Genomic DNA, 15,784 nt, shown 5'->3' with positions numbered 1-15,784 from the left:
GTCGCGCTGCGCCCGCCGATTGGCTCACACGCTGTGTGCTGGGAGCCGAGTGTTCCCAGCACACAACAGGCGACAGACGGGATGTGACGGAATGCCCGTCTTTCGCCCGTAGCGTGTGGCCGGAAGTGGGTGCAAATACCTGTCTTTAGACAGGTATCTGCACCCCCTCCCCCCTGAAAGGTGTCAAATGTGACACCGGAGGGGGGGAGGGTTCCGATCAGCGGGACTCCACTTTAGGGTGGAGAACCGCTTTAAACTCTGTTATGTTACTGGGCGATTAATCGATTATGAAAATGGTAATCGATTACTTTCATAATAGATTAGTTGTTTCGACCCTAGTATGTAAAGTCCCCAAATCTATCCCCTATTTTGTAGACACTAACTATTGGGTAAACCAATCAATATACGCTTATTGGGAGTTTCTTTACCAAAAGGGGTTAAGGAAAGCTGGAAAATATCCCCGCCGGGAGCCGAGGGTGCGTATCACTGCGGACAGTAACTTGAAATATTTTTTTATAGATGCACACTCTGCGCTTCTGAAGAAGTGGAACTTCATCCACGAAACCAGTCAATCTTTAAGTGCAGTTTTTTAAATTCAATCATGCGTTTATATCATGCTGCGTTTTTTGGATTTTATGCATCATGTGCAATAATTGAATTTTTGTTTCATGTCTATTATATGCCCATCAGCTTGTCATATCTGCTATGTACAATGTCCATTTATATGAATGAACTTTTTATTGTGCAATTCATCAATTTTTTTTATCAATTTATTTTGTCCGAATGCACATCTCACTCCTAAATCCCCCTTCTCTTGACTATAGGGTTTCTTTGGCTTCAGCTTTGTAGTGGTCACTGACCTTAGCGCAAGCTTAGCGATGGGAAATTTTTGCCAAGCGATTTAACGTCCTTCCCTCCTCTTCTACTTCTTTCTTCTTCTTCTTGCTTTTAAAAAAAAAAAAAAAAAAAAAATTCCCTTGTTTTTGTTTTTCTGAGGAATCGCTAACACATACATTTTTTTTCAGCAGCTTTTCATTTGTGCAGCATTTCATGTTGGCAAAAAGTTCTGTGGTTTAGTTACAGATCGCTAAAGGAGAGTGATTTGTAGCAGCGATTGGCAACATAATGATGTAGCACTAGTTTGGTCTGTAGCAGGGACAATTATTCTCTTCGTAACTATAGCAGGGTGGACTTTAAGTCAAGTCGATTTTTAAATCGCTAGTAAAAAGGTTTTATTTAAGTCCTAATTTTTGAGGTGCAACTGTAATCTCTGTCCTGAGGCAGCTCCTCCTCTGACCCGCTTTTTACTCACCGACAGTCCTATTTATATTATTGGGGTGGCTAGTGATGCGGCAGTGACACAACAAGGTGAGTGAGGCATGTGGTGGCAGATGAGTGGATGCTCGCTATGATGAATCTGAAATGACAGGTGCTCTTTAAATGTAAGCACTTATTCCTGCTGGTAGTAAGAATCTTTAATATTTGCAAACAAAATTTAAGCTTTCTTATTTAGGGCCCTTTCACATGTACAGATCCCGTGAGGTGAGGATCCGTACCTTTTTATCATCTGCTTGCACAGCAGGGATCGCTCCGTTGATCCCCGCTGAGCAGGCAGATGACAGGGCAGTCCCTGTAGTGTGCAGGGACTGCCCTGTCAGATCTCGGCGTTCATCCGATCCGATTTACGATCTGCAGACGGATGGAAAAATAGGATTTTCTTCTGTCTGCAGAAACTGAGCATAGCGGACACTGATGAGATTGGGTGTCAGCGGATGTTCATCCACTGACACCCGCTATCCCGTAGGGATACATGTATGTCTGTATTTCATCCGGAAACGGATGGATGAAATGCAGACATACGGTCCGCAGGTGTGAAAGGACCCTTAGAATAAGCTGTCAGGTTGGAGATGTGGGGGAGGACAGAAATCTCGAATGCATTAAGGTGAAACGTGGATGTAAACCAGATTCTTGAAATTTGACCTAGGCACATAGCTCTCTCTTTCTTTCTTTCTTTCTTTCTCTCTTTCTCTCTTTCTCTCTTTCTCTCTTTCTCTCTTTCTCTCTTTCTCTCTTTCTCTCTTTCTCTCTCTCTCTCTTTCTCTCTCTCTCTCTCTCTCTCTCTCTCTCTCTCTCTCTCTCTCTCTCTCTCTCTCTCTCTCTCTTTCTCTTTCTCTCATAACTTCTGACAAAGGAGATGATAAAACCAGCCTGAATATTGTGTGTGGGGGCGCTATAAATTAGCGGAGATCTGGTCTATTCGCAGCACAGCTCTGCAAGTCTCTACCTATGTGGAGTGGGGGTTTGTGCCTTTCTTCCGTTCAGCTGTCTTGGCTGTATGCCCAGATTTCACTTTCAGTCCTGAACAGAAAGAGAATATCTCTAACGGTATGTGCACTTTTTAAAGAATATACAGTGGATGTAAAGTGTACACACCCCTGTTAAAATGTCAGGTTTATGTGATGTGAAAAAAAATGACATAAATGATTTCTTCCACCTTTTTAATGTGGCCTAGAAATTGTACAACTCAGTTAAACAACAAACTGAAATCTTTCAGGTGGAGGGAAGTAACACTAAAATATGGCTGCACACCCTTAAATTTATACTTTGTTGAAGCACCTTTTTGATTTTATAACAGCACTGTGTCTTTTTGGGAAGGAGTCTATCAGAATGACACTTCTTGACTTGGCAGTAATTTCCCACTCTTCTTTGCAAAAACATCCAAAATGTGTCAGATTGCGTGGGTGTCTCCTGTGCGCAGCCGTCTTCAGATCACCCCACAGATTTTAAATCTGATTCAGGTCTGGGCCATTACAAAACTTTAAAGGGGTTGTAAACCCATATGTTTTTTCACCTTGATGCATCCTATCCCCCATTTTATAACGCCTGAGCCCGCTGGTTCCCTCGGTGGAGACCCGCTGTACCTCTCTGCCCTGGGTTCTCGGCTTTTGATTAGCTAGATTGATGGCGGCGCAGCCAAAGGCTCCCACTGCTGTCACTCAAATCCAATGATGTGGGCACAGGGGGTGGGTGGCGGTTTCCCCAAATACATCGTTCTGTGTCAATGTAAATACTGAACTCTGGCAGAGAGACGGGACGTCTTCGGCGTGGGACATTTTAGGGCTCGGGTAAGAAAGGGGGTGAAAAAAACATGAAGGTTTACAACCCCGTTAAGTGGAAAAAGGTTGCTAACCCCTGTTCTACAGTGTAGTAAATATAGGATTTAGAAGAGGGGACGGGTGCAGATTTATTCTTAGTCCTGTAATCCTGCCCCCCACTATCAAGAAGAAAAGATGTGTAATGTTACATGATAGACATTTTTAACCTTGTAAAAAAGGGAACAAAGCTAATTTCCTAGAAGTAAAGGAACTTTTGTTATTCATACTTACCTAGGTGGATACAGCATCGGTCCGATGCTGCTGCATCTGTCCTTTGGCGCCTCAGAACTGAAAACCGAGTGATTGAACACCGCAATGTGTTTTTTTTTTTTTACAGCTCCGTGAGCAGAGAGCTGCAGACTGTCGGTCATGGCTCTCCGCTCTTTTCCCTCCTTGCTGATTGGAGCACTGGGCTGTGGAGGGTGCTGAGCGGCCGTCTTGGGCTCTCAGTGGCTCGCTGAGCTGGGTGTCGGTCCAGGCACCTGCCGGATCCAGACCCTGTGGTTGGGATGACGCAATGCTTAGACTGACATTGATGATGTCAGCAGAGAACGGACTTCAGTCCGCTCTCTGCTGAAACCGGGTCACAGGAGTGCAAAACGAATCGCACTCCTGTGATCCATAGAAGTACAGCCAAACGTGGTTGGCTATACCTCTCTTTTTAAAACTACTGTTGTTGGCACCGATACCGAGCATTTATCTGAGTTATTGTACTCGGGCAAATGCTCCAATGCTTCACCCGATACCTGGACAGTCAGCGGTGTGCGGTGGGTGGAGTTACAAGCACCGATTTTATAGATTTCAATAATAAAAAAAAAAAAATCTATACACACACCAATCACCGTTGACTGTCCCTGCATCCTCCTCCAGTCCCACTCCATGCTCCCCTCGGTTCTCCTCCGTGTCAAGTTTGTCATTCTTTCACACTGTGCATGCGTGAGATCGGGAGGGGCATGCCTAATGCCAAAAGAGACCCAGCGGGTTTCACATGCCCACAATCAGGATGGCCGCACTGTGCAGAATGAGAATTAAGTTGGTAATCAATGCTGCACATCTACAAAAAAAGGGGACACTTTTGATGATTGGCAATTGTGAAACAACATATGTTGACAATCACAGGGGTCATTTTATAATAAAAATAAAAAAATTAAAAGCGGCCATCCTTGGCATTGTGTTTGTACCATTTACTGGCAGTTGTAAACTTTGTTATTGCTGCATTCTAGTTGAAATGTAAAGTAGTGGCAACTATTAAGTACCTTTTTATAAAAATATATAATGTCACGCTGCACAGTATGTGTGGAAAATAAAACAAATATTTGAGTATTTACAAAGTTATTTTCCAAATCCATATATATATATATGCGATACGTATCGTGTATATCACAGGTTTGTAAAATAATTTGATATATGCTTGCATTAAATATTTTTAGATTTTCCACACATACTGAGCAGGGAGAGACTATATACTTTTATGTTATTTGTGTTAGGTCACCTTACATGTGTTCCCACATCTAACACCAGTAACATACAAGTATATAGTATCTCCCTGCTCAGTATGTGTGGAAAATCAAAAAATATTTGCTTGGTTTGCTTTTTTTTTTTCTTTGGATAAATGTTGGAACATTGATGGGGAAATTAACATTTTAGTGGCAGCACAGAAAGCTATTATTTATATGTGAATGTATAGTAAATCTGTAAAGCACTGCTTAAATTGATGACGCTATACAATTGCCTGTAATTGATACATTCTATTCACTAGTACCTTTGTCTAAAAATTGAGCCTGTGCTTCTGCATAAATAGATTCGTAATGCTGCGTGCTCGTGATCGGAATTTCCGACAAGAAAAGTTTGCTGTGAGCTTTTTCGGAAATTCCGACCGTGTGTAGGCTCCATCAGACCTTTTCTGTCAGAATTTTAGACAGCAAAAATTTGAGAGAGCTGGTTCTCAAATTTTCAGACCGGAAAAGTTCTTGCCGGAAATTTCGATCGTCTGTATGCAATTTCCGACGCGCAAAAAAACATGCATGCTTGGAATCATTGAACTTCATTTTTCTCGGCTCGTTGTAGTGTTGTACTTCACTGCGTTATTGACGGTTGGAATTTTGTGTGACCGTGTATACAACACAAGTTTGAGCCAAAATTCCTTGGGGAAAAAAATCCACGGTTTTCTTGTCTGAATTCCCAATCGTGTGTATAAGTGTTCAGTAGGCTTCTTTTGACTTTCGTAGCATTAGGGGCATGGTAGCCTAGTTTATTTTTAGAGGGTTTACATTCTTCCATGCTTATTTTTAAAGCCGTGATGACTCAATTGGTACCATTTTTCCTTAGGAAGGTTTTTCTGTTTTTTACAGTTAGGTTATTTGAAGTCAGTTTTGAAGCAAATGCTGCTGCTGGAGTTCTTGAAGCTTCAAGAAAGACTTTAGCCAATGGCACAACACCCTCTGTGGTCAAAACGTGTATTGCAATTTCAAATATCTTCAGAGTGAATCTGAGGTAAATTCAGAACTGCGATTTTTGGTCTATGTTGTGTGCTCCTTAGCCCGAGTTGAGTGTTTAACATATGAATAATTTGGTGTGTTGATTCTCCCCCCCCCCCCCTTCCTGTTATTGTTGTTAGAATAATACTGACTTGCTTGCTGACGTTAAAATGTTTATAAACTGGGAATTGGATCTTATAAATGTATTTTAGCTTATTGACCAAATATATTTTAATTTCGTACACTGTCCGTCTTTGCAGTATTGTTTGCAATACAAAGAATGTTGGAAATCAAATAACTGGGTCAACCTCTGGTTGACCTGTCTGCAGTTTGCTTGATTTTTGCCTTGGGCTAGAGCTCCACCTTGTGATCTTCAAGTGTGGCTGTATAATACTAGCAAGGGCATGACGGGTGCACAGCTGTTTCATATGTTTATGGATAGAGCTTTTTATTTTGGATAAATAGTAGAAGAAAAAAAGCAAATGATTTTCAGTGAATCTGGTTATACAAGGTGTGTGTGTGTGTGTGTGTGTGTGTGTGTCTAAATCTCTAAAACCAATCAATAGTTGGTGCGACTAACCTTTCTGGCTTCAAACAAGCATCGATTCTTGCGCTGGCCATACATTTTACAATTTTCTTATGCAGCTTTCCTTTACCAAAACCATATAATATGAGGTCAGACATGAACGAAGGAAATTGAAATTAGAAAATTGTATAATGTATGGTCAGACCTACACTTGCACAACAAAGTCGTGGAGTGTACAAGTAACACAGGGCTTTTTGTAACTAACAAAGCTTGCATGTGTAAAATGTTCCCGATTTTAACTTCTCCTTTTTTTAACCCTTTCACAGCCAGGGCAATTTTTTCACAACCATATTACTGCAAAGATCTATTGTGTTTACCGAAAAGTTGTGTTTTCTAGAAGTTTAATTTAAGGGGGAACAAAAATGCAATATATTCAATTTTTTGGTAAAATAAATATAAAAGCCCACATTGCGTAAATAGATACCCAACATGCCAAACCTTAAATTTTGCGTGCATCTGTGAAATGGCAACAAATTTCAGTACCCTATATTTTCCATAGGTGACACTCTAAAAGCCCTCTATAGGTAATCAGTTTAGTGTTACAAAGGAGGCCTGGTGCTAGAATTATTGCTTCCGCTGCACGGCGTTATGTAACATGTATTGCAGCCGATGTTTTCAGTAGCACTGCAACGAACGATTATTTTCATAATCGATTAGTTGGCCGATTTTTATTGTTTCGATTAATCACCTTTAAGAAAAATTGTGGTGTATAATTTAGTTAATATGTAAAGCAGGGCTTGACAAATCCCGGGCGCCAGGTCGCCATGGCGACTAGAAATAGGGTCCTGGCGACTTAGGTTGGAAGGGGGGGCAAAAATTTTTTTTTTTTTTTTTTTTTTTTTTTTGTGAGCTGGGGCCATCTGGTGGTGAGCCGTTGGTATTACAAGTTATTACCACAAGATGTGTAAGCTGGCGCCATCTGGTGGTGGCCGTTGGTATTACAAGTTAAGCATTACAAGTTAAACAGCAATTCTAATGTTATTTTTCACTATTTTCACTGCCATCTTCTTCCCTCTAATTAGAACCCCCAAACATTATATATATTTTTTATCCTAACACCCTAGAGAATAAAATGGCGATCGTTGCAATACTTTCTGTCACGCCGTATTTGCGCAGCGGTCTTGCAAGCCATGAATAAGCACTCAGTCAGTGCGAAACGTCGGTTATCCTCCTGTTTCTGTTGCTGTGATCTGGTATGTTTTTGCTGTTCGTTTAAATAAAGACAACCTGTTTGGTTTGGAGTGCGGCTATCCATCCTTCATTTTACGCCAGGTCTTGCAAGCGCACTTTTTTTGTGAAAAAAAAAAACACGATTTAAAAAATAAAAAGCTTTTTTAAATTTTGTATTTTTACCCAGATTGCTTCCTGGTCAGCAAGAGGGGGAGGAGAGCGGACTTGTATAAAGCATTTGATTGCAGCACAAGATTTCTTATCACAATGGCAATCTGGGGTTTGTTGAGCCCTGGATTAACCAGTTATACCAAGCAGGTGCTAATGATCATCAATTTCATATGTAGGTTGAAAAGTAGCAACTGAAACAGAAACGAATGTGCATGAGGCTTACAGGAAAAGACTAATTCTGTTCCTAAGGTGAGGTTGTGGAAGACCTTTCATGTCACAGGTCATACACCATGCCAAGACAAGTTCCATCTTACCTTGTTGGTGGCGTCGAGCCCCAAAAGGAAACTTGACTTGGCTTGAGAAACATTAGCTTCTAATTTTTGTTTTCATCATAAAAAACATTGGCCCTACCATATCACATTTTTCATCTAAATTGTCCGACAGCTGAAAACTGTATATTCTAAATTTGTGAAGTAATCTACCAAAAACAGAACGTGTGCGCGTGTGTTTTTGTAACCATCGTCTTAAGCATAATGGAAGGGGTTTTTTTTCCTGAAAAGTTGGTTTTTAAGATTATTTTTGTGCATGTTTGTGAGAATTGGTTTATTTTGACTATATAGGTTTTTGTTCATAACTAAAATGTTTTCGGTTTGTCTGTAGATTTGGTTATCGCATTTCAGAAGAGGTCTATGAACCAAATATTCCAAGGGCGTTGGGTTTCCAGAAGATGATAAAGAAATGATAGCTGCACCAGAAATCCAAACAGACTTCAGTCTCCTCCAGTAAGTCTTTCTATATGAACTTGTTAAAGTGACTCTAAAGTCAGAAGCTTCTCCTACAAGAGCACCGTTTTACCTATTCATGATTATTATTTTTTTGGGCTAGGTAGAGCCCTTAAGATCTGAAATGTGTGGGAAGACTCAAACTTTAACTGGAAATACCCTTTAAATTTTTTTACTGTTGTGTATGCTGTAACTGAGAAATCTGATCAGATCAAATTAACACATTGTAATGCTTCTTTAAAAGGCCTCTGGATCCTTCCATTCATGACATGGGCCCACTTTCCTGCAATGCACCCCCCAGGTAAGTTCTCTTGTGTACTATAACAAAAAAAATAAAAACAATATTTGCTTTTTGTTTACCATCGAAGTCGACCTTGAAGGAGAATAAATTGCGCAGGAGTTAAATCTCACTTTCTATTGTGCGCATGCCCTCCAAAACAAAACCTCCAAAGACCCATTTTACCACACAGTGTGTACTCTTTTGGGAGTCAAGGCAGCCACATTGGTTTGCTGGTAAAGAATTCATTCTATGCATATATTGTGATGGCACCACTGACTGCTAAACAATCAAACTAGAAACTGAGCAATTGTGAGCTGCGGAGAGTCATACAGATGGCTTTTAGGTGCAGCTGGTCAGTGAGAGGCATATCTATGCATCAAACTTACTGGAGTCCTATGCATAATGTGCAGGCTATGTCTGGTGGTAATTGTTTTACTTGCTAGTGTGAAAACAACTTGGTCTTGACTAGCAAAGATGCTTCTGTTCATTCTTTTTGGGGGCCACTTTATAGCATGCAATTACTGGAGATGGGGAGAATCAGCAGGTAGCTTATGTGGTATAGGGGAACAAATACTAACCATATAACCAAGAAGGGGGTTGAGTATCTTTGGTATGTTTAAGTGATTTCTTATATTTTGATTATCAATTGCCTTTTCATCATAATGCAGGGACCCAGAAACCCATTTCTCATCTGACACCGACTTTGATGACATTGAAAGTAAAGCTCCAAAACAAGGCAAAGGAAAGGTATGTTCTGCTTTGTCTCTATGATTAGCTAGAATATTTTAGTAGATATGACACATCATGAATTACTTTATTTACTTCCACTTCTAGAAAGGAAAAAAAAATGCCACAGAGAAGGGAAAAGGTTCTTTGAGACCTGGTGGCCCCAATTGGATGAATGGTCATCACCAACAAAATGGAGTTGAGAACATGATGCTATTTGAAGTGGTGAAGATGGGCAAAAGTGCAATGCAGGTAAGAGTTTAGCAGACATTTGAATTTTAAATGTTCTCTGCCAAAATAGAAGGGCTTAAAAGCGCAAGTTTTTACTTGCTTTCAATGAGAGAAGCGCCCCGTGTGTTGCTGGCTACTGTTATCCAAAGTTTTCTGAACACACACACACACACACACACACACACACACACACACTTGTGATATTATGGGGAAAAAGACTTTGGATTTCAATTAAAACAGCAGTTGGTAGCACAAGGGACCCTTTTCTCACTGTTTTTTGTGTTTTTATTTTCCCTCTTACATTTGTTGAAATTGGACTTTTAACATGGGCAAAAAAAGCAGAATGGCTCTGGCAGTGAAAGGGTTAAAAGTGCATTTAATGTATCTGATATGTTTGTCACTTTGCTGTAACTTTTTTCTTTCTTTTTTTATAGTCTGTAGTGGATGACTGGATAGAAGCATATAAACACAACAGAGATGTAGCACTTCTTGATCTCATAAACTTTTTCATTCAGTGTTCTGGATGCAAAGGTATGATGTGGGTGTGTGTATAAACTGATAATTTAATGTGCTGTTTAGGTCAACTGCAACATGCACTTTATTCTTATTTTTCCTTATAGCGATTTATTTTTATTGCTCAGTACCACAACCTGCTTTTTGCAGCCTTTTCTTGAAATGCAGGCTGTGATATCAAGCTTACAGTAGTTTGCAAAGTTGTTTCTACCTAATGCAGTAATGGGAGCTCTGAGTTTAGAGGAGGGCCAGTCGTGTGACTTTGACAGGTCACGTTACTGGGCTCGTTTTTCTGCCTTTATTTCTTATCCTTTGCAACCCCATTTATTTTTAATTTGCCTAACCAGTTATGTACTTCTGAAACCATTGGCGTGTAGGCCATTTTTGTACAGCATATTATGCTGCTTTATAAATTGTGTTTTAAACCGGAGGTCCCACGGAAAATAAAATATTAAAAGCCAGCAGCTACAAATACTGCAGCTGCTGACTTTTAATAAATGGACACTTGCCTGTCCAGAGTGCCCGCAATCGCTCGGCTGACCCCGCTGCCATCCTCGGTGAGGGAATCGGGAAGTGAAGCGTTGCGGCTTCACTGCCCGGTTCCCTACTGCCCTACTGTGAACAGGATTGCAAGGTAACCATTTTATTTAGCGTGGGTGCTTTGATTGGCTTTTAGAACGCGCACAAAAAAAAGCATCAAATGCCAAATTTTTAAGCAGATGTAAACAAGCCCTTAAAATATTAATGATCGCAAGCTCTAATGAATGGGGTGGTTTTGGATCCCTTTAACAACATTAGTTATTCTTTTGACGTGTCCCCCCGATCTTTATTGGAATAAGTCATATCTGAATGTTTTAGCAGTGATGTAATGCTTCAGTTTTTTTTACATTTTTGTTACATTATAAAAGTGTATAGCTGTTCACCCATCATAAGCCATTCAGCTACCTCAACGCACACATTTGAACTTACACACACACACGTTTATTTCACCTGTGCCTGGCTAAAAAGAAATGGGGGGGGGGGGGGGGGCGACTCCTAATAAAATAATATATATGGAAATGCTAGTTAAAGTGGATGTAAACCCTCACATAGACTCAGTAAAGTGAATAGCCTCAGATGATACACAGAGATGAAACGGACCTCCTTACATGAGTTTTATATGTATATCTGCTGTCTTCCGCTTTTATATACTGTTTAGAAAGTGCAAATCCTGTTGGTTTTCTCCTTTCTGATTTGCTTGTGGGTGTGGATTTTTGCCCTACATTGTGAGACAGGTGATTGGAGGAAATGCACGCACACACACCCTCTCAACATAGACAGAAACAGGAAGAAACAATGCAGAGCTGTGCTGTGAATGGGCACGTTCTCTGCTAATCTATTTCTATGCACCCACCCTGACACAAAATTCAGCCTGGTTTTATCTCAGTTGACCGAGAATTTGTCAGTTATCATGCTGATAACAGAGGAATGGAGCAGGAGAAAGCCCACAGTACTTAAGGCTTTGAAAAGGGATACGTAAATACTACAGATGTGCCCAGGTCAAATTTCATGACTCAGATTTACATTCACTTTAATTTAAATACAACTGGAATCCTTGTAATATGGGCAGCATTAACAAAACTACAGACATTTTCCCCTTTTATAGTGCTGAATTTTGTGTTCTTTTTGTAAACTATTTAAATATTAAGTAGTGTTTTTTGTTATTTTACCTGTCTTGCATCTTTAACCAACAGGTGTTGTCTCTGGAGAAATGTTTCGTCACATGCAAAATTCTGAAATAATCCGAAGAATGACTGAAGAATTTGATGAGGTATTGTTTTTCTTGAAACCCCTTTGCACTGGTCGTAATAATGTTGTGGTGTAATTGTTGACGCAATGTTTGTCTTTATAGGATAGCGGAGATTACCCTTTGACAATGGCTGGTCCACAATGGAAGAAATTTAAATACAGTTTTTGTGAGTTCATTGGCGTTTTAGTGCGCCAGTGTCAATACAGTATCATATATGATGAGTACATGATGGACACTGTAATCTCTCTCTTAACTGGACTTTCGGATTCCCAAGTTCGAGCATTTCGACATACGAGTACATTAGCAGGTTTGTTTTTACAATTTTATATTTAGTTGGCTGCTGCTGATTGTGGAAAAATTATATATGTTAATGTTGGCTATGTTGATTTTTGGTATACTTCTCTAATTCAAATTCCTTCTTGTAGCGATGAAGCTAATGACAGCCTTGGTTAATGTTGCCCTGAACTTGAGTATCAACATGGACAATACACAAAGGCAGTATGAGGCAGAGAGAAACAAGATGATTGGGAAAAGAGCCAATGACAGACTGGAACTTTTACTACAGAAGAGAAAGGAGGTTAGAATTGGTAGTAGACCTTTTGCGCTTATAGTTTTTGTTTTTAAGTGATATTTTTTCTTGTCCCTTGAGGGGTACAGGAATTGTTTAACTGTTGAGTTATACTGCTGTCTACAGATGAAATGGACAGGATGGGGAAGCAACCAGAAAAATGGTCAACACAGCTTTACCCCATCCACAATCATCACTCAGGGTAGTGGATATGTATTTGTTCAGGTCTGTTGTTCTCTAACCGTTTGGAATATTTTTCTGCTCAACAACTGCAGGTTGACTTTTTTTCTCTTAATTTAGAGTACAAAGGCAACCAACAAACCACATCAAAATCTGACTACATTTTCGCTGTTCAAACAGAATAAATACATGAGTAACATAATACCTCTGTGCTGTGAGTGGCCCGCAGCCACTTCTTCCTGGTAAGGCCCGGCAGCATCTGCCGGACTTTCAGCCGGGCATTCACAAAGAATGCGCGGCTGACGTCAGCGGCTGCAAGCAAAGTGAATATCTCCCTAAATGGTAAAAATAAGGGTATACAACCACTTTAAAATCTATATTAGATATTGTGAAGAATTTAATTGTGATAGACTCTACAATGTAAATGTACATGGCATGGAGTATACTATGTACCGAGTACAGCAGAAGAACCTCGGCAAGAATCGCTCACCAGTTTCTGGGTCTCAGACACTGGAATTTACCTCACAGGCTCCTCCCGATGCGTTGTCACTAGTCAAGTGTCTTTCTCCGGGTAGGGAGTCCAGCGACGAGCGCTGACTGCTAGAAGTTCCGCTTCCTCAGTAATTTTTGCTTTACTCGGTACATGGTATACTTCATGCTATTTACATGTTTTTACACTGTGAGCCAAATCAAGGAAAGGAGTTATCCCCTTAAAGGGATAAGCATAAGTGGAGGAGGACAAAAGGAACAGTGTGTGAAGCAACTTTACTTGTTATCCAAACTGCAAGTATTGACTCTTTGGTTTGGTCATAACATTAAGGTGAGCGTGCACTTCTAGAGGTGTTAAGGTGGTTACAAGCAAGCTTTGGGAAACGCGCACAGTTCTTTTGATGCATTTGGAAGCGTTGAACTGTTTTTTTTTTTCCAGCACCATTTTTTGGGGTATGGAAATTATGCAGTTCTATTTATAGCATTCTTTACAACTATCGTTGTATGTTGTGGGGTAAGGGTGGCTGACCCAGGTCTAATTTTTCACAATACCACCAAGCCTTTATTCTGGGGTTCCCAAAGTTTGAAGTGATAGAGGTTAGAGAGTCTGAACGCATTGTACTTGGTCTCAAAGTATGAGGTTTCTTTTTGAGATGTTGGGAAACTGCTTTTCTTTTGCCATAAAATTAGCTTCTAACTTGAGAATGAAAGTCTACCTTGCTAGTCTTTGTAAAGTAGTCGAGTGCCATAAGCGTGTGCCTGGGCACACCCTAATCACCCCATGCACATTGGCATTATCACTCTGTGTGCCAGCAGGAAGATGGGGAAAGCTCTCCATATTACTGCCTCTGCCATAATAGAAGTGCTTACGTACTTTTCTTTAACTATGCTGGCAGGGAAATTTAGCTCCCTACCGGTGCCATATATATTATATATGTAGACACGTGTGCTTGAGCTTTAGGATGTACGCCATAATGCAGTAGGCTGTGTACAACCCATTGTGGGTTGCCAGTAATTTCTCCCAACACCCTAACCTGAGTGCCAGTAAGTTATGAATTTTTGGTTCACGTTTCACAACCTAACCTGCTCAGCACATATACCATTAATTCCCAACTCAAAATCCCTCCTCTGATGTTTGAACAAGCACCTCTGTTATTGAAAATGGCTCATCCACTCTTTAAGTATCGGTATACTTTCTGCTGCTGCTGTACCATACCATCTGCACAGTGTACTGGTTGCTTTTGTTTGAAACATGCACTTTTGCAATTTCAATGCCGTTTCAAAACCGATTCTTTTTTGTATTTCCCTTACAGTTGCAAGAAAACCAGGACGAGATAGAGAACATGATGAATGCAATTTTCAAAGGAGTGTTTGTACATAGATATCGGTATGTTAAAGTATCACGAAAATTTAAAATGCTACCTTTTTTTTGCTTCTGCAATTTTTTAATGGTTTGTCGTCTTCATTTTTTTTAGAGATGCAATAGCTGAAATTAGAGCTATATGCATAGAAGAGATTGGTGTTTGGATGAAAATGTATAGCGATGCCTTCTTAAATGACAGCTATTTAAAGTATGTTGGATGGACAATGCATGATAAGGTAAGCAATGGTTTCTGTAGATTAGGAACATGCTACTCTTATGCCCACTACACACCTTCACTTCTTCAGCTCTGATAGCTAGGATTGGACTTTAGACCAGAGGCGGGAAGAACAAGGTTTGGTGGACAAGACATGCATGAATATTTTATCTTTAATTTTGCAGAAAATCATACACTGATGCTGTAAAGATAACCTGTTGTGGTTAAATGCTGATGTGGGGCCCAGAGCAGGGTTTTCTGCATGGTGGGCATTTATTTTTACCACATTGCAATAATGATTGATCAGGATAGGGAAGAGGCTATTTATTCGTTTTGGGTTGTAGGACTCATTGTGCTTGTATATAACATGCATAATTGGAAGATGGGTCAGTTTTTTTAATATAATTTATATTTTGTTTGTCGTACACCCAATTTGGTCCAGTTGTTGCAATGTTGTGTTTTTTTTTTTTTTTGTTGTATATATTGTTACTAATGTAGGACTATGGTGGGTCCATTCTGCTTATTTTTTAGCAAGGAGAAGTTCGGCTGAAATGTCTGACAGCACTTCAAGGCCTTTATTATAATAGAGAGTTGAACTCCAAACTAGAGCTGTTCACTAGTCGCTTTAAGGTATTTTTATTTCACTTTACTCTTTTTATATAATTTATTATTTTTACTTCTTAACTTTATATTTGATCATGGAATCCTTCTCTTTTGCAGGATAGAATTGTATCAATGACTCTTGATAAGGAGTATGATGTAGCAGTGCAGGCAATAAAGCTCTTAACTCTGGTTTTACAGTGAGTTGTTTTTTCTTTTTTCTTTTTTTTTTTTTTTTCCAAGGTGATTTTTTCCTGTATTAAATTTATTTTACTTGCATTTTTGTTATAAATCCATGTTTTCTTCTTAAACCTAAAACAGCTGTTTTCAAGGCGAACTGGTAAATGAAAATATATATATTTTTTGCCAATTATTTTTACTGCAGGTTTCAAAGTTAACAGTATGTAACAGCGCCTATTGAGCATACTCAGGCTTAATTGCATAGCAAAAAAAAAAAAAAAAAGATTTAAAAGCACATTAAAAAACATGA

The 15,784-nt window shown here is 39.7% G+C and overlaps 1 protein-coding gene across 1 annotated transcript in view; it reads left to right on the top strand.

Moving 5' to 3' along the window:
- STAG2 (stromal antigen 2) overlaps positions 1-15,784 on the top strand; it is a 120,837-nt gene that overhangs the window by 40,824 nt on the left and 64,229 nt on the right. Inside the window, exons 2-13 of the mRNA XM_040323928.1 lie at positions 8,220-8,341; positions 8,586-8,642; positions 9,290-9,368; positions 9,456-9,599; positions 10,013-10,109; positions 11,825-11,901; positions 11,983-12,187; positions 12,306-12,457; positions 14,431-14,504; positions 14,593-14,716; positions 15,226-15,324; positions 15,415-15,494. Of these exons, the coding sequence (XP_040179862.1) occupies positions 8,298-8,341; positions 8,586-8,642; positions 9,290-9,368; positions 9,456-9,599; positions 10,013-10,109; positions 11,825-11,901; positions 11,983-12,187; positions 12,306-12,457; positions 14,431-14,504; positions 14,593-14,716; positions 15,226-15,324; positions 15,415-15,494 (1,232 nt within the window). The 5' untranslated portion in view covers positions 8,220-8,297. The remainder of the gene's footprint in view (positions 1-8,219; positions 8,342-8,585; positions 8,643-9,289; positions 9,369-9,455; positions 9,600-10,012; positions 10,110-11,824; positions 11,902-11,982; positions 12,188-12,305; positions 12,458-14,430; positions 14,505-14,592; positions 14,717-15,225; positions 15,325-15,414; positions 15,495-15,784) is intronic.

Source organism: Rana temporaria, chromosome 9 (assembly GCF_905171775.1).
Source record: "Rana temporaria chromosome 9, aRanTem1.1, whole genome shotgun sequence".
Classification (NCBI taxonomy): domain Eukaryota; kingdom Metazoa; phylum Chordata; class Amphibia; order Anura; family Ranidae; genus Rana; species Rana temporaria.
The sequence above is the reverse complement of the archived record's forward strand: the minus strand, read 5'-3'. Positions and strand labels throughout refer to the sequence as shown.